Raw genomic sequence first — 18137 nt, 5'->3', positions numbered from 1 at the left:
CTCTCCTGTGTCCTTCTGTGCTGGGGCTGGAGTGAGCGAGTGGCTGGTGTGTGCTTAGTTGCTGGCCAGGGTCACCCACCACAACCCTCTTGAACAGTAAAGTCTGCGGCTGAAGCTCTTGTCAGTCAGACAAGATCAGTCTGCTGATCACCTTACACCTGTAGTGATGGTAACAGGAGCAGCCAGGGGGTGGGCTTGTGAGGGGCAATGGGATTATCAGTACATCACCTCCTGCACCCATCAGGTGGAAAGGTTCTTCAGCATCTTCCCACCATGCTTTCTCCTGGGCTAGAGAAGAGGAGCTCAGTGATAGAGGGTGAGTCCCCTGCAGGGGCAGAAACTGGCACTGGCCCTTCCTGCGTTTCCTGAGGTTCTTGCTGACACATGTTCTCCTCCTCCTTGAACCCTTTCCCTGGTCACAAAGGACTGGAGACCTTTTCAGTGAAGACTCAGGCAAAGAAGCCTTTGAGTCCCTCAGCCGCACCTGTGTCTGCTCTTATGAAATCCCCCTCCCCATTCTGCAGCCGCCCTGCATTTTCCATGTTCAGCCTTGGTCTCTCATGAGCGACCAAAGCTCCTCTTCTTGCTCTTCACTCTTCTTACAGCCACCAACTCCAGGCGAGCTTTGCTGTTCCCTAAAGCATACCTCCACAACAAAGGCAATTTATGAATTCCTTCTGTGTAACCTGTCCTTGCTGTCACCTCTGGGCAGCTGCTTCATGGTCCCTCTCAATGACCTGTCCCTACCCCAGGAGCCCAATGCACGGCCCCACAGCCCTGCTGTGAAGGCACACCACACAGTAGTGTGCATTCAGGGGTGGGTAAAAGGCCCTCAGCACCATCACCTGGGCAGTCGTCTTTGTCCCACCTCCCCATGAGCATCATATTTTGGAAGCTCCCCCAGCACCCGACCCCTCCCCAGTACCAGCCATGTCCCACATGGGGCTGTGCAGACAGCCCTGCTCCAGGTCTGGGCCAGGAGAGAGCCCGGGCAGGGCTGGACGTTCCCCTGATCCAGGTACTGAGCCCAGCAGGAGGATGAAGATGGCCTCGCAGTCGCACTCACCCGTAAACCTGGGGTGAGCAACCAGTGCTGGAAACGGTCGGTGAGACAGACCGGTGGGTAAGAAAGGCTGTCCATGCCACCAGGGGCACAGACCAGCCTCCTCTCTCCTGCACCTGCCTGGCTTTAATCCTTTCCACAAGCCCTGGCTCTGCACCACAAACACTCTGGTGTGAGTCCTCACCCCGCATGGTCACACGGTACAAGCCGTACTCCGAGGATTTTCCCTCCTGGGCACTTTCCAGCCCAGCCCAGCTCCCTCCAAGCTCTGCCACCTTCCCTGCCCTCTCTCCATCCCAGCCCAGTCTGCGCTGGCCCAACAGCAGAGCCTGCCCCAGGGTGCTGCAGAGCTCTGGGCACTCACTCCACAGCCACAGCCCCCCTGAAGGGCACCGCAGCTGCTGGGGGGCAGAGGAGGGTCAGCCCCAGAGATGGGGGGCATGTGGGCACAAGGCAAAGGCAGTCAGTAGGCCCCTGTGTCCTCCTCCCCAGGATATTCTGAGGGGTCTGCAGCCCCTCTGTGCCATCCCCTCTCCCCAGCCCAGTACAAGAGCCCTGGCCCTGGGGACCCTCAGGCAGCTCCTGCCGCCCCAGTGACAGAGTGGCACTGGGACAGCCTGCCCCAGGCTGCTGCAGCCAGAAAGGTCTTCTCATTTCCCATCCATTCAGCCCTGCTGCTGATGGGTCTCAGAAAAGGAAGTGTTAGCTGGTTCATGTATTTTATTTAAACACACAGAGCGCCTGACTCTTCATTTACAGAAATATTTTGTGTCACAGACGAGAGGTGAAAAGTTAAGGAGGAGGGGAGGAATAGTGAAGGCTTGTCACACCAGGTACAGGGAATCCTTTGCAGAGGAAGGTACACAGTCTATGGCTGATGAAAAAATGTCCAATCAGTTTCCTCAGGGCACCCTTGAGCTCCTGGTTCCTCATGCTGTAGATGAGGGGGTTCACTGCTGGAGGCAACACCGAGTACAGAATTGACAGCACCAGATCTAAGGATGGTGAGGAGATGGAGGAGGGTTTCAGGTAGGCAACTACAGCAGTGCTGATAAACAGGGAGACAATGACCAGGTGAGGGAGGCACGTGGAAAAGGCTTTGTGCCGTCCCTGCTCTGAGGGGATTCTCAGCACAGCCCTGAAGATCTGCACATAGGACACCACAATGAAAACAAAACACGTAAAGAATAAACAGGCACCAAACACAATAAGCCCAACTTCCCTGAGGTAGTCCGAGTCTGTGCAGGAGAGCTTGAGGATCTGGGGGATTTCACAGAAAAATTGGTCTAGGCCATTTCCTTGACAGAGAGATATTGAAAATGTATTGGCAGTGTGCAGCAGAGCATAGAGAAAGCCACTGCCCCAGGCAGCTGCTGCCATGTGGACACAAGCTCTGCTGCCCAGGAGGGACCCATAGTGCAGGGGTTTGCAGATGGCAACGTAGCGGTCGTAGGACATGATTGTCAGAAGATAAAACTCTGCTGAGATCAAGAAGGCAAAGAAAAAGACCTGGGCAGCACATCCCGAGAAGGAGATGGCCCTGGTGTCCCAGAGGGAATTGGCCATGGCTTTGGGCAGAGTGGTGGAGATGCAGCCCAGGTCGAGGAGGGCGAGGTTGAGGAGGAAGAAGTACATGGGGGTGTGGAGGCGGTGGTCACAGGCTACGGCAGTGATGATGAGGCCATTGCCCAGGAGGGCAGCCAGGTAGATGCCCAGGAAGAGCCAGAAGTGCAAGAGCTGCAGCTCCCGCGTGTCTGCGAATGCCAGGAGGAGGAAGTGGGTGATGGAGCTGCCGTTGGACATCGCATCCCTTTGTTCCCGAGGTACTGCCAAAGGAGGAAAGCCCACTCACAAGTCAGGACAGCTCTGAGCAAATCTCTTCCCATTGCCTGCCCTTCCAAACCCCAGCTGCGGAAACACACTTTGCCCGTGTCCTTTTTTGCGGGAGCTTTCTGCATTGCCCTTGTTGGAGCTCTCATTGTTGCTGGCCAAGTGTGCCGTGAGGAGCAGAGCTCTGCTTGTGGGCTCCCAAGGAGTCATCCCTGCTCCACAGCCACGGGGATTGGGGAAAGGGGTTACAGCTTCTGCCATTCACTAGTTACCTCATCTGTAATCCACTCGTAACGCAGAGGAGCTGCTCAGCATATTCCTGCAGGAAAACCTCAAGGAAACTCCTGGTCGTCCTCAAACTGCAGTGACATGAGCAGAGCCAGCTCACTCCTCAGCCTTGTTGTGGGGGGAAAGACCACGCAGCTCTTGACTCACTGCCCCCCGACCCCCTGCAGAGGGATAGGGAGAAGAGGGAGAAAAAGGAATAAAAATCTCATGGGTTGAGATACAGACAGTTTGATAGACCAGTAACGGGAAAGAAACTAACAATCATTTTAAAAGAATATAGGAAGCCAGGAGTGATGCAGTACAATTGCTTACCCCCTGATGCCCATCCCGAACAGCGAACACGGATTCCTGCTGCCCGGCCAACCCCCATTTCTATACTGAGCAGGACCAGCCCAAGGCATTTTATTGACCTCTCTGGTGGTTTTGGTGCTGAGCCCATGAAGCTCAGACACAGGGGAGGCTGATGAAACCTCTCCAGAAGTCAACGTCAGATGCAAACTCCAAAGTTTCTTGGAGCGTTAATGGGTCCCACTGAGGGCCATTAGTGCCAAAGGCTCCTGGGGGCTCGTTCGAGGGAAAACTGGACGCAGTGAGGGCAGGTAGGCAAAGGCAATGGAGAGGTGTCTCTGATGCTGGCTAATGCTGAATGTGTGAGAGGAAGGCAAAGGGCCAAGCCCTGGCCTCCAGCCCCTGGGAAGGGAGGTCCTGCCCCACAAGGACAGCTCAGGGCTCTTCCTGGGGCATTGTGATGGGAGGACGTGCAATGCCAAGGGCAGAAAGACAGAATGACGGCTCCCGGGTGGGGAAGAGGAGGCGCTAAGGCCCTAGTGCTGTAAGGAAAAGGTGTCTTCTGGTAGCCTTGGTGGCACCGACAACAGCCACAGCCAAGAGGAGAAAGACATAAGCAGTGTTGGGGGCTTTCAGCCTTGCCAACTCCCTTGATCGTCTCCACTACAGGCTGTGGCTAGAGAGCTGCCCTGCAGAAAATCACCTGGGGGTGTTGGTCAACTGCCGGCTGAATATGAGCCAGCAGTGTGCCCAGGTGGCCAAGAAGGCCAACAGCATCCTGGCCTTTATCAGGAACAGTGTGGTGAGCAGGACTAGGGAAGTGACTGTCCCCCTGGATTCGGCACTGGTCAGGCCCCACCTCGAGTACTGTGTCCAGTTTTGGGCCCCTCACCACAAAAGAAGACATTGAGGTGCTTGAGCGGGTCTAGGGAAGGGCAAAGGAGCTGGTGAGGGATTTGGAGGATAAATCTTATGAGGAGTGGCTGAGGGAGCTGGGATTGTTTAGCCTGGAGAAATGGAGGCTGAGGATATTTGGAAAAAATTTTACACTGAAGCAGTTAATAAGCATTGGAACAGGCTGCCCAGAAAGTGGTTGAGGCACCACCTCTGGAGGTATTTAAAAAACGGGCAGACATAGTGCTTAGAGCTATGGTTTAGTGATGGTTTTTGTCAGAGTTAGGTTGATGGCTGGACTAGGTGATCTGAAAGGTCCCTTCTGTTGCGTGAAAATGGGCCAAGCGGTTTTGGCAGAAGATAAACCCCCTTGCGTTCTAACACTCCTCACCGAGGTGGGGGACCAGGTGCGGCTGGGTTTAAATTCGGAGTGATGCCCCATCCAGCACTATCAGTCCAATCGCGTTTAATATGTATTAAAATGTTACGGTTTGGATACACTGATAGTGGGCTGCACCTTCAGTCTAGTCGTGCTCCTGAACTAGCACGGCCACTCTCCAGTCTTTGGTCGCGTTCAGTGAGAAAGCGAAACGACCAGCTACTGAGACAGTGCTGTTTATTTAAACAACAGGTATATAGGATTGCCGGTGATAAATACACTGTCTGCAAAGCATGTGCAAATAACGATATTGTTAAATATACAAAAGGCACAATGAAGTTATATACAATACAGCATGGCTATATAATGTAGGAGAGAGATTCTCTACAGAGATTTCTAAGTTTCCCGAGGAAACACTCGGTATGATCTAAGTCTTACCCAAAGGCGTCCCTATGGCGGGGAAGAAAGGCTCAGCCAGTCGACTGGTCCCGGAAGTTAGTGATGGAATTCTCCTGACTTGTTCGTGATGGTGTCTTCCCCGATATCCCCCCTCTCTCGGGCTATATTTATAGTATTTATTTTATCTTCAAAGTGGAGTCTGAGTGACTTTAGTCATAAATTCTTTCATTATGATTGGTGTACTCAAGGAGGAGTGCTCGCTACTTGGGGGCGGGTAGCCTCTGGGATGGAGGTGTGTTTTGGTACATTGTAATGAGCAAAGATTGCACAAAGGACAAAATTTCATCAAAATTTGATGAAACGTTGGCTCAGGTAGCGAGTAGGCCAATCGTCTGTTTCGTAGTAAGCAAGTAGGCATCTTATCTGTTCCGTAGTACTATCTCGTTCCCATATCTGCTATTCGTCACAAGGCAAGGCCACGGAACAATAATATAAGACGGGCAGACATAGTGCTTAGAGATATGGTGTAGTGATGGCTTTTGTCAGAGGTAGGTTGATGGTTGGACTAGGTGATCTGAAAGGTCCCTCCCAACCAAGCCAATTCTATGATTCTATTAACCTTTTGTTCCCTTTTCCAGTCTTCTTCCACTCTCAAGTTCTTCTCTTGGATCATCCTCATCTCCTCCCATACAAAGAGCCAACTCTTTTCCTCTGTCGTTGTTGGCCCTTCCCTTGGTGTTTCTGAGATGGTGACAGTGGCACTTTCCACCTTCCTCATGACGTCCATGACACTAGTAACCCCTTTTCTTACCTCTGCTGTCCTACAGCTACTCAAGTTGTCTTGTTAGAGGAACCACGACTCAGCATGAGCCATCTGCACGTGCAATTTAAATGCTGACATGCTGGAGCTTCAGTGCACAGGGACCTTGAGACACCTGGGGATGTGGCCAACAGAGACCTCCTCTAGTTTTTGAAGGAGAATGGGCAAAGTGGGACAGGACCAAGTGAGGAGTGAGTCTGAGGAGAGGGGCCTGCGCATTTTGAGGGATGCCATATGAGCCTCTGGTAAAGGCTCAGCACCATTAAGGCCAGCTGCATATGAGGTGGTGTTAGAAGGACTGTGGCGACCCAGACAAGGGGAGTTATTGTCCCCCTCGACTCAGCACTGGTGTGGCCACATCTGCTCTCATAGTATCCCAGAATGGTTTGGGTTTGAAGGGACCTTGAAAGACCATCTAGTCCAATCCCTGTTTTTTAGGGACATCTGCGACTCGATCAGGATGCTCAAAGCCCCGCCCTACCTGTCCCTGAACACCGCCAACGATGGGGAATCCAGAACTTCTCAGTGCAACCTTTTCCAGTGTCTCACCACCCTCATTGTTAAAAATTTCTTCCCTATGTCCAATCTAAATAACCTCTTTCAGTGTAAAGCCATTGACCCTTGTCCTGTCATTACTGGCCCTGCAAAAATATCTCTCTCTCTCTCTGTTATAAGCCTCCCTCATACATTGAAAGGCTGAAAGAACGTCTCCTTGGAGCTTTTTTGTTTCCACGCTCAACAACTTCAACTCTCTCAGTTTCTCTTCCTGGGAGACATCTTCCGTCCCTCCAATGATTGTTGTGATACATCTCTTGACCCGCTCTAACAGCTTTAGGCGTGAGGCATGTGGTGAGGGTTTCAGCTTTGGCGTTAGTGTTCAGGGAAGGGCTACAGATGAGAGCTGCAGGTGAGGGATTAGGGTTAGGGTCCAGGCAAAGGCTTAGGGGGAGCTGCGTCGTGCCGAGTCTGAGGGGCACGAGTGTGGAAGGCACTCAGCGTGTATGGGCCCTGGTGGTGAGCAGAGAGAAAGCTCATGTGGTGATGGCCAAAAGCATCCCCATTGCAATGAGCTGGGGATTAGCACTGGGCCCCTTGGCTTGGCAGGGCACATCCAGGGGGCTACAGCACACAGGATGTCTCTGCCTCCTTTCTTTGTCACCCTGCAATCACTGCCTCTGGTTTTCTGCTCCAATCAGCCCCCAGGGAGGCACGCTTCAATTTCCTGAAGCAGCTTCGTCACCCACAGCCCTCAGCAGACCCTGCTGAACCTCCAAGGCTCTTTATTCCCGCCAGGGCCCTCCACACTGCGTGACTTTCCCCTGGGAGCTTGTTAACGTGAAGGAACTGTAATGAGTTTATTCTTGCATCTCAATTCACCGTATGGTTGCAAGGGGACTTTGAGGAGAGACTGTCTCCAAGGAAGAGTTTTGCTAGAGTTTGCTGGAGAAGAAAAGTTTTGTTTAACAAGCACATAATGTCACATGGGCAGGGACATCACTAGAGACATGAGTTGGTGACAAGGCTCTGGGATGGAAATTTGGCCAAGAATAAGGCACAGTTTACTTAATCTGCCACACTCTCTCTTTAGCCAACGCACTAACTGTGCGTATATTTAGAATTTCCTATCAATCTCTCCAACATATTTCTTTTATGTTGATGGTTTGAGGAAGGTGGAGCTTATTGGAGGCTTGGACTTGGCATATAGTGGAGGAATGCATTGGGTTTCTTTAATTAATTGGTATCATTTTGTCCTTCTGGCTGTTCAAATTTAATAAGAATCCCTTGTCTATTTACAGCCAAGTCTGCGGGGGAATCGGGCAGGAATTGGTGCAAAGGAGCTGTGAACATTCAGCTGCAGACTCAGCGCACAAGTCTGATGTAGGAAAAGAATGCAAGTCCCAGGCAGCCCCAAGAGAAACGGTGGGGAGGAGGAGGTGGGGGGGCAAGTTGTCCATACAGTGGGGGACCTCGAGGAGATGGCAGTTGCTACCTCTCCGGTCCTCCTTAGGAGACCCTCTGGTTCAGTATCAGTTGGAGAAAGCTGCATTTCCTCTGGAAAAATAAAAAGACTAATGAAAAACCCTTTCCGAATGAAAAATTACCTTTTTATTAAGTGCTTCTTGAAACCTTCCACTTTAAGTAGACTCCTGAGACCTCTCCACTGAGCTGTACCAGGCTAGAAGCCCTGAAGAAAATCATGGCAGAGCTGTGGCTCCTTAGGGCTTTCTGCACTTTAACGAGCCCCATGGGGCATTTGCTGCTGAGCCCAGGAATGCCAGATACTGAGAGGAGCTTGAACAACCTGTGCAGGAATTCAAGTCCGAAGCAAACGCCAAAGTGTCTTGGAGCATTAATTGTCCCCACTGAGGGCCATGACAGACCAAGCCTCCCCATGGATTTGTTCGAGCAGGCAACTGGAGGCTGTGATTACAGGGAGGCAAAGGCACTGTGCAGGTGGAGCTGATGCTGAGTAAAGCCGTGATGTATTTTATCCCGCCAAGCGGCCAGCCCTGGGAAGGGGGATCCTGTCCCTCACACTGGCTCAGGGCTCCTCCCGGGGCAGTGAGGTGTGGGGTGTGCAATGCCGAGTGAAGGACAACGGCACCACAGCTCCCGGCCTCCCTGGGGGGTGCGAGGAAGCAGTGAGGCCCCGGTTCCATGAGATTAAGGTGTCTCCTTTCAGGCCTTGGTAGCAAAGACAACAGCCACAGCCAAGGGGACAAAGACCTGCAGGCTGTGGACACCCAACCTCTTTCCTCCCCTTGCTCCCACTGGGGCATCTCCTCGCCTTTCCTGACAGATCTTCTTCCTCCCTGCCTGTTCCTTGGAGCACCCAGCATTGCGCTGATCCAGGCTCCCTCTGGGTGACCTCAGGAGTCACAGCACTGTCCTTCATGGGACATTTCTTTCTCCTCATGTCCAGTCTCGTTGTGAATGTGGATTTGGGATCCTGCCCAACTTTGAGGCGGCAGCAATTTCAGGTTTATTAACACAGGGTTAAGTTGTATGATGTTAACATTAATCACCTGGCAATTATCAAAATGATTTAACAAAATTTGCTATAACCACCACAGCGACTTATTTAAACATTCAAAAATGGCAAGGTTCACCTGAGACATACGACAGTTTATACAGTTTAAAGGGGAGTTATACGTAAGATAGGGACTGTTTACCAAGGCCTGCAGCGACAGCATAAAAGGCAACAGTTCTAAACTGAAAAAGAGTAGATTTAGAATAGGCCTAAGGAAGAATTTTTTTATGAAAAGGCTTGTGAGATGATGGAACAAGTTTTCCAGAGAAGTTGTAGGTGCCCCAAGGTATCGAGGATATCAGGCTATCAAAGCATGCATGAGGATAAGAGGATATGAAGATATCAAAGCGTGGATTTTCCAAGGATATCAAAGTGTAGGTTTTGCGAGGATTTCAAAAGTAGATTTCACGAGGCTTTTGAAGATTGGATTTCAGAGTAGATTTCACAAGGATTTCAGAGATCATCTGCTGACAAATGCAGACGAAGGAAAAGAGTGAGTCATTCACTACGATTGGATTTCTCCAGGTGACCAGGATCGTTTGCTACCAGGAATGTACTACTTTTTGCAAAAAGAGAAACATCTTCATTATATAGGTTAACCTCTGTATCTGTTTGTGTGGGTGCAATTCGATTTAAAAAGCTCTCTTGTAAGCCTTGTGTTTGTGTGCGTGTGTGTGTGATTTGATTTTGGAAGCTCATTAGAATGATGATGCTTTTGGTCATCAGCAGCTGAGGTTTCCCCCTGGTCATCACGAGGGCAGAAACACGCAAAGTGGCTACACACCCTTCCCCTCTGACCCAGCACTGCCCAGCTCACACTGAGACTTTGCCTGGACCCCAACCCTAATCCCTCACCTGCAGCGCTCATCTGTGGCCTTTCCCTGAACACGAATGCCAAAGCTGAAACCCTCATCAGACGCCTCACGCCTAAACCCAAAGCCAGCTCCCTAATCCTGTCCCTCAACCCCCTTTCATCTCCAACCCCTCCCCTAAGTGTTACTCATGTTTCCCAGGATGCAGAAGGAGGGCAGGGATTGTGAAGTTCTGGAGGGAAAGGCCAGGGAGATGATGAGATGTTAGGGGCAGGCAAGAGGAAGATGAAGGCAAAGGTGCCATTGCTGGTGAGTAGATCGTGATGTCATTATTGCTGGAGGAAGCTGCGTGTGAGGAGCAGCATTGTGAAGTGCTCGAGATACCTGAGTTTCATCAAAGAGAGAAAGGAGCATGGGATAGGTGAAGGGAGAAGCGTGTGGGAGGGACAGCACTTGGTGAGGTTCCTGCTCTTGAAATGCCTTAACTCTGGCCTAACCCTAAGCCTCTAGCCCTAACCCAACCCCTTAACCCACAAAGCTGAGCAGGACTCAGATCAATTACAAGAAGCCCTAAGAAGAATCCCAAACCTTCATTTTGAGCCTCACCATGACCCCCACCCCCACCCTGATCATGAAGCAGAAACTCTGACCAGAGTTTTTGGTTCACATGGAAGAAAACTGGTAACAGAAACCCCTAACCCAAAAGCCCTAGCGGCCTCCCTCAGAACCCCTAACCTTCCCTTGTCCTCCACACCTCTCTCTAAGCTGTTTTTCCCCCAGAGGCAGAGTGAATGCAGAGCCTGTGAGGTCCTGGAGCAGTCGCCTGACATTGGAAGATGAAATGTGAGATGACGTGTATCAGATGAGCTTGTAGGTGACAAGGTGGGTGATGGTGGGGAAGCTACTCTTATGCCAGCTGTGCCTCAGAACCTCACAGGTGAGTAAGAGGCAGGTGTCTGTGAAGGTGCCTGAAGTCAATTCTGTCTGAGAACCTCACAGGCCAGAACTGGGAAAATGGCTTGGCTGTTGATTGTGCTTTGGCACGGGGTTGGACTAGATGATCTCGGAAGGACCCTTCCAACCCCTTCCATTCTGTCATCTGTCTCTGCTGGTGATAGGCAAGGGAAGTCTCATGGCTGGGTCAAGCACTGGGATAAGCTTGGCTACAGCCTTGGTCACCAGGCAGGCCAGGCAGGAGGGCAGGGCAGGGACACAAAAGGACTTTCTTTGGGTATTTTGGCCCTCTAGCAATGCTGGAAATCTCCCTGGAGATCCCTCCAGTGGTAGTGGTGGGAAGGGATTCCGCTGTCATGGGGAATCTTTGGCCAGATTATCTCCAGCACCTCCAGTTTCTCTTCATGGAGTCAGAGCTTGGGCTTTCTCCTCCTCTTGTTATCTTGGACTTTGCTGGGAAACCCTCTCAGTATTGCTGCAGTCTCCACAGAGTGCCCTTCCTGGAGAGTGAACAGCTGAGCCTGAACTGGGGGCCATCTAGAGCCCTAACGCCCACCTGGGAGAAGGAGTTAACATTAAGGGGAACAGGCCATTCACCACGAACCACAATAAGGTCACCTGCCTAGAGGATGAAGGGAAGGTGGTGGATGTAGTTTTGCTGGATTTTAGTAAAGCTTTTGACAGTGTCCCTCAAAGTATCCTTCCGGACAAGTTGTCCAACTTGGAGATGAGCAGGTGGAGGGTGCGGTGGGTGAAGAACTGCTGAACGGTAGGGCTCGACCCATGCGTAGAGTTGCAGAGTAAGAAATCAAGGGCCGCGTGAGCCTCACAGGAGGGCAGGAGATGCTCTCTTCTGGAAGGGTCATTTGTGCTATTGGCGATAGAGCCACGCAAGGCTGCCTCGGTCAGACACACTCATCCGTTGTTCGTGTCACGTTAAACTGTACCAACATAGACATCTGCAATGCAGTGACAGGACACAGGCCTTCTAACCTTCCCATGAACCTCCAACCTGAGCTTTCTCTCTGCACCCCCTTTGGAGGTGAACCTGAGCACAGAGCATGAGCCATTGGACTTTGACCACTCAAGACCGTCTCCACCCTGGAGCTAATACGGGGCACAGCCAAGGTGGAGGCCCAGGGAGGAGGTGTTGCGGAGCAGCCTTTTCTGTTGCTGCAAACTAACCTTGGTAGCTCTCTGCTGCACCCTCTCCAGCAGTTCCCTGTCCTTCTTGATCTGGGAAGCCCAGAACTGGACACAGTGCTCCAGGTGCGGCCTCACCAACGCAGAGTAGAGGGGGAGGATGACCTCCCTCCACCTGCTGGCCACACTCTTCTTGATGCACCCCAGGAGGCCATTGGCCTTCTTGGCCACAAGGGCACATTGCTGGCTCATGGTCATCCTGTTGTCCACCAGGACTCCCAGGTCTCTTTCCACAGAGCTGCTCTCCAGCAGGTCAGCCCCCAACCTGTCCTGGTGCACGGGGTTATTCCTCCCCAGGTGCAGCACCCGACACTTGCCCTGGTTGAATTTCATGAGGCTCCTCTCTGCCCAACTCTCCAGCCTGTCCAGGTCTCTCTGGATGGTGGCACAGCCTTCTGGTGTGTCAGCCACCCCCCCCAGCTTTGTGTCATCGGCAAACTTGCTGAGGGTGCACTTTGTCCCTTCATCCAGGTCGCTGATGAAGATATTGAAGAGGACTGGAGCCAGCACTGACCCCTGGGGAACACCACTCCTCACTGACCTCCAACTAGACTCTGTGCCCCTAATCACCACCCTCCGAGCTCTGTCTTTCAACCAGTTTTCAATCCACCTTACTGTCCATTCGTCAAGCCCACTCTTCCTAAGCTTCCCTCTGAGGATGCTGTGGGAGACGGTGTCGAAAGCCTCGCTGAAGTCAAGGTAGACACCATCCACTGCCCTCCCCTCATCTATCCATCCAGTCACGCCATCACAGAAGGCTATCGGGTTAGTCACACAGGATTTCCCCTTGGTGAATCCGTGTTGACTACTGCCCATAGCATTCTTTTTCTCCACATGCCTTGAGATGACGCCCACAACGAGCTGTTCCATCATCTTTCCAGGGATGGAGGTGAGGCTGACCGGCCTGTAGTTCCCCGGCTCCTCCTGCTTGCCTTTTTTGAAGACTGGAGGGACGTTGGCTTTCCTCCAGTCCTCAGGCACCTCGCCTGTTCTCCAGGACCTTTCAAAGATGATGGAGAGCGGCCCAGCTATGACATCCACCAGCCCCCTCAGCACTCTCGGGGGCATCCCATTGGGGGCCATGGACTTGTGAATATCTGATTGATCTAATTGATCCCTCACTCGATCCTCCTCAACCCAAGGGAAATCTTTTTCTTTCCCTGTTACTTCCCGCAACGCCTGGGACTCCTGAGGGCTGGGCCGAGCAGTAAAGACCGAAGCAAAGAAGGCATTCAGTAACTCCGCCTTCTCCACATCAATTTTTTCAGAAGCTCCCTGCTCAACCATGCAGGTCTCCTGTATCCGTTGGCCGATTTCTTGCTCTTCGGGATGCACCAATCCTGAGCTTGGAGGAAGTGGTCTTTGAATACCAACCTGCTCTCTTGAGCCCCTTTGCCTTCCAGAGCCCTAGCCCACGGGATCTCTCCAAGCAGTTTGGGTAGCCATGATCCTGAACTCCATCATTTCATGATCACTACAACCTAGGGTGCCCCCAACCTTAATGTCCCCCACCAGTCCCTCTGTGTTTGTCAGTACCAGGTCCAGGAGTGCTCCTCTCCTTGTTGGCTCCTGCACCACCTGTGTCAAGAAGTTGTCATCAATGCACTGGAGGAGCCTCCTGGACTGTGCGTGCCTGGCTGCGTGGTCTGCCCAGCAGATATCGGGGTGATCGAAGTCCCCCATGAGAACCAAGGCCTGCGAGTGCGAGGCTACCTTCAGCTGTCTCTAGAAAGCCTCATCAGCTTCCCCATCCTGATCAGGTGGCCTGTGATAAACACCCACAACAGTGTCCCTCATGTTGGCCTGCCCCTTAATCCTCACCCATAAGCTCTCGACCCTCTCGTCATCCGCCCCTAGTGAGAGCCCGATGCATTCCAAATGCTCTCTCCCATGGAGTGCAACTCCACCACCACGCCTCGCTGGCCTGTCTTTCCGGGAAAGGACGTAGCCACCCATGACAGCATTCCAGTCACGCGAGCTGTCCCACCACGTGTCAGTGACTGCAATGAGATCGTGGCCCTGCGACCACGCACAGATCTCCAGCTCTTCCTGCTCATTCCCCACGCCGCGTGCACTGGTGTCTCAGCATTTCAGAGAGGGAGTCGTGTGTGTAGTTGTGACCCTTGAGATGTGCTGTGCCTCCTGGCTACCAAAAATACTGGCACACTGGCCCACGAGCGCTGAGCAACTGCGCCCTGGCAGCTCCCAAGAAAGCGCAGGACCATCCCCACCCCCCTCCAAATCCAGTTCAAAGCCTCTCACTGAGCCCTGAGAACTCAGAGAGTTACCAGGGATTCAGGGAGTCATACTGGGAGCACTGGGACTGCAATGGGAGCACTGGGGGGAGTCAGGAAGTCATACTGGGAGCACTGGGACAGCACTGTGAGCGCTCGGGTGGAGTCAGGGGGTCATCCTGGGAGCAACGGGACCGCACTGGGAGCAGTGGGGGACTCTGGGGCTCATACTGGCAGCACTGGGACCGCACTGGGAGCAATGGAGGGAATCATGGGGTAATACTGGGAGCACTGGGACAGCACTGGGGGCACTGGGGGGAGTCAGGGAGTCATACTGGGAGCAATGGGACAGCACTGGGAACACTCAGGGGAATCAGGGAGTCATACTGGGAGCACTGGGACTGCACTGGGAGCACTGGGGGGAGTCAGGGAGTCATACTGGGAGCACTGGGACCGCACTGGGAGCACTGGGGGGAGTCAGGGAGTCATACTGGGCTCACTGGGACAGCACTGGGAGCACTGGGGGGAATCAGGAAGTCATACTGGGAGCACTGGGACCGCACTGGGAGCACTGGGGTGAGTCAGGGAATCATACTGGGAGCACTGGGACCGCACTAGGAGTACTGGGGGGAATCAGGAACACATGCTGGGCGCACTGGGACAGCACAGGGAGCACTGGGGGGAGTCAGGGAGCCATACTGGGATCACTGGGACCGCACAGGGAGCACTGGGGGGAATTAGGAATTCATACTGGGAGCACTGGGACCGCACTGGGAGCACTGGGGGGAATCAGGGAGTCATACTGGGAGCACTGGGACCGCACTGGGAGCACTGGGGGGAGTCAGGGTGTCATACTGGGAGCACTGGGACAGCACTGGGAGCACTGGGGGGAGTCAGGTAATCATACTGGGAGCACTGGGACCGCTCTGGGAGCACTGGGGGGAGGCAGAGAATCATACTGGGAGCACTGGGACTGCACTGGGAGCCCTGGTGGGAGTCAGGGAGTCATACTGGGACAACTGGGAACACACTGGGAGCACTGGGGGGAGTCAGGGGGTCATACTGGGACCACTGCGACCACAGTTGGAGCACTGGGGGGGGTCAGGGGTTCATACTGGAAGCACTGGGACCGCACTGGGAGCACTGGGGGGAGTCAGGGGGTCATAATGGGAGCACTGGGACTGCACTGGGAGCACGGGGGGGAGTCAGAGGGTCGTACTGGGAGCACTGGGACAGCACTGGGAGAACTGGGGGGAGTCATGGGGTCATACTGGGAGCACTGGGACCGCACTGGGAGCACTCGGGTGGAGTCAGGGAGACATACTGGGAGCACTGGGACCGCACTGGGAGTACTAGGGGGACTCCGGAACGTATAATGGGAGCACTGGGACAGCACAGGGAGTACTGGGGGGAGTCAGGGGGTCATAGTGGGAGCACTGGGACAGCACTGGGAGCACTGGGGGAGTCAGGGTGTCATACTGGGAGCACTGGGACAGCACAGGGAGCACTGGGGGGAGTCAGGGAGCCATAATGGGAGCACTGGGACCGCACAGGGAGCACTGGGGGGAATTAGGAATTCATACTGGGAGCACTGGGACCGCACTGGGAGCACTGGGGGGAATCAGGGAGTCATACTGGGAGCACTGGGACCGCACTGGGAGCACTGGGGGGAGTCAGGGAGTCATACTGGGAGCACTGGGACCGCACTGGGAGCACTGGGGGGAGTCAGGGAGTCATACTGGGCGCACTGGGACAGCACTGGGAGCACTGAGGGGAGTCAGGGAATCATACTGGGAGCACTGGGACCGCTCTGGGAGCACTGGGGGGAGGCAGAGAATCATACTGGGAGCACTGGGACCGCACTGGGAGCACTGGGGGTAGTCAGGGGGTCATACTGGGAGCACTGGGACCGCACTGGGAGCACTGGGGGGAGTCAGGGAGTCATACTGGGAGCACTGGGACAGCACTGGGAGCACTGGGGGGAGTCATGGGGTCATACTGGGAGCACTGGGAGAGCACTGGGAGCACTAGTGGGAATCAGGGAGTCATACTGGGAGCACTGGGACCGCACTGGGAGCACTGGGGGGAATCAGGGAGTCATACTGTGAGCACAGGGACCGCACTGGGAGCAGTGGGGGGAGTCAGGGAGTCATACTGGGAGCACTGGGACCGCACTGGGAGCACTGGGGCGAGTCAGGGAGTCATACTGGGAGCACTGGGACCGCTCTGGGAGCACTGGGGGGAATCAGGAAGACATACTGCGAGAACTGGGACAGCACGAGGAGCACTGGGGGGACTCAGGGAGCCATACTGGGAGCACTGGGACCGTACTGGGAGCAGTGGGGGGAGTCAGGGGCTCATACTGGGAGCACTGGAACCACAGTGGGAGCTCTGGGGGGAGTCAGGGAGTCATACTGGAATCACTGGGATAGCCCTGAGAGCACTGGTCGGAGACAGAGGGTCATACTGGGAGCACTGGGACCGCACTGGGAGCTCTAGTGGGAATCAGGGAGTCATACTGGGTGCACTGGGACCGCACTGGGCTCACTAGGGGTAGTCAGGGGGTCATACTGGGAGTACTGGGACCACAGTGGGAGCACTGTGGGGAGTCAGGGAGTCATACTGGGAGCAGTGGGAGCGCACTGGGAGCACTGGGGGGAGTCAGGGAGTCATACTGGAAGCACTGGGACCGCACTGGGAGCACTGGGGGGCCTCCGGAACTTATACTGGGAGCACTGGGACTGCACTGGGAGCACTGGGGTGAGTCAGGGAGTCATACTGGGAGCACTGGGAGCGCACTGGGAGCACTGTGGGGGTCAGGGGGTCATACTGGGAGCACTGGGACCGCACTGGGATCTGATTGGGAGCACTGGGGGGAGTGAGGGGGTCATACTGGGAGCACTGGGACCTGACTGGAAGCACTGGGGGGAGTCAGGGAGTCATACTGGGAGCACTGGGACCGCACTGGGAGCACTGGGGGGACTGCGGAACTTATACTGGGAGCACTGGGACCGCACTGGGAGCACCAGGACCGCACTGGGAGCACCAGGGAGCATCAGGTGGTCATACTGGGGGCACTGGGACTGCACTGGGAGCACTGGGGGGAGTCAGGAAGTCATGCTGGGAGAACTGGGACAGAACTGGGAGCATTGGGGGGAGTCTGGGCGTCGTACTGGGAGCATTGGGACAGCACTGGGAGTACTGGGGGGAGTCAGGGGGTCATACTGGGAGCACTGGGACAGCACTGGAAGCACTGGGGGGAGTCAGGAACACCCCGCCGCCCTCTCCCAACCTTCTCTCCCTCCCTGACCTCCTCCTCCCGGCCCCAGCCGTGCTCCAGGGCCTGGCCCTGGGCCAGGGCAGCCCCGGGGAGGCGGCCATGGTTCCCGCGGGGTCAGAGGGCAGGAGGGGGCGCCCCGGGGCACGCTGGGAGTTGTGGACCCGGCACAGGGCTCCCGGCGGCCATCTTGTGTCGGCTGAGGGGAGGCTGGCACAGGCCGACAGGACAGATCTGCAGAGCCGGGAGCTGCGGTGAGTCCTGGGCCCTTGGGCTCCTGTCAGCCCTCTTCTGCCTCCCTGTTCCTCCCTGCCCTTCCCCTTTCCCTCTGGGTCCTGTTTTTCGCCTCCCTGTACCTCCCTTCCTCTCTCCTGCTGTGCTCGGCTCCCTGTCGCCCTTTCTCTTTTCTCCAAGTCCCTCTCTCTCTCTGTCATCCTTCCTCTCCCTCTACTTTCCCCGTCGCCCTTCTTTCCTGCTCCCTGGGCCTCTTGGTTTCTCTCTCTCTCTTCTGCACAGAGGCCCCAGGCTGAGTGTGCAGCTCGCACTGTGCAGTGAGGTCAAACCCATGTGGCTACTGGACAGACCTCTCCCCCTGCTGAGCACAGAGTAACTAGGTTTGGGGGTTTTTTAGCTGCCTCAGTTAAGCGACTCCAGTTAGATAGGAT

At 54.6% G+C, this 18137-nt stretch overlaps 1 protein-coding gene across 1 annotated transcript; it reads right to left on the bottom strand.

The window, feature by feature from the left end:
* Positions 1–1948: 1948 nt before the first annotated feature.
* On the bottom strand, positions 1949–2866 carry LOC128903398 (olfactory receptor 14A16-like; the record flags this gene model as incomplete). Its single annotated transcript, XM_054187414.1, has 1 exon — positions 1949–2866. A coding segment is annotated over exon 1 (918 nt), but the record flags the coding sequence as incomplete, so codon positions are not given.
* Positions 2867–18137: the final 15271 nt, after the last annotated feature.

Source organism: Rissa tridactyla, unplaced genomic scaffold (genome assembly GCF_028500815.1).
Source record: "Rissa tridactyla isolate bRisTri1 unplaced genomic scaffold, bRisTri1.patW.cur.20221130 scaffold_33, whole genome shotgun sequence".
Taxonomy (NCBI): domain Eukaryota; kingdom Metazoa; phylum Chordata; class Aves; order Charadriiformes; family Laridae; genus Rissa; species Rissa tridactyla.
This window is presented reverse-complemented; position numbering and strand designations above follow the sequence as displayed.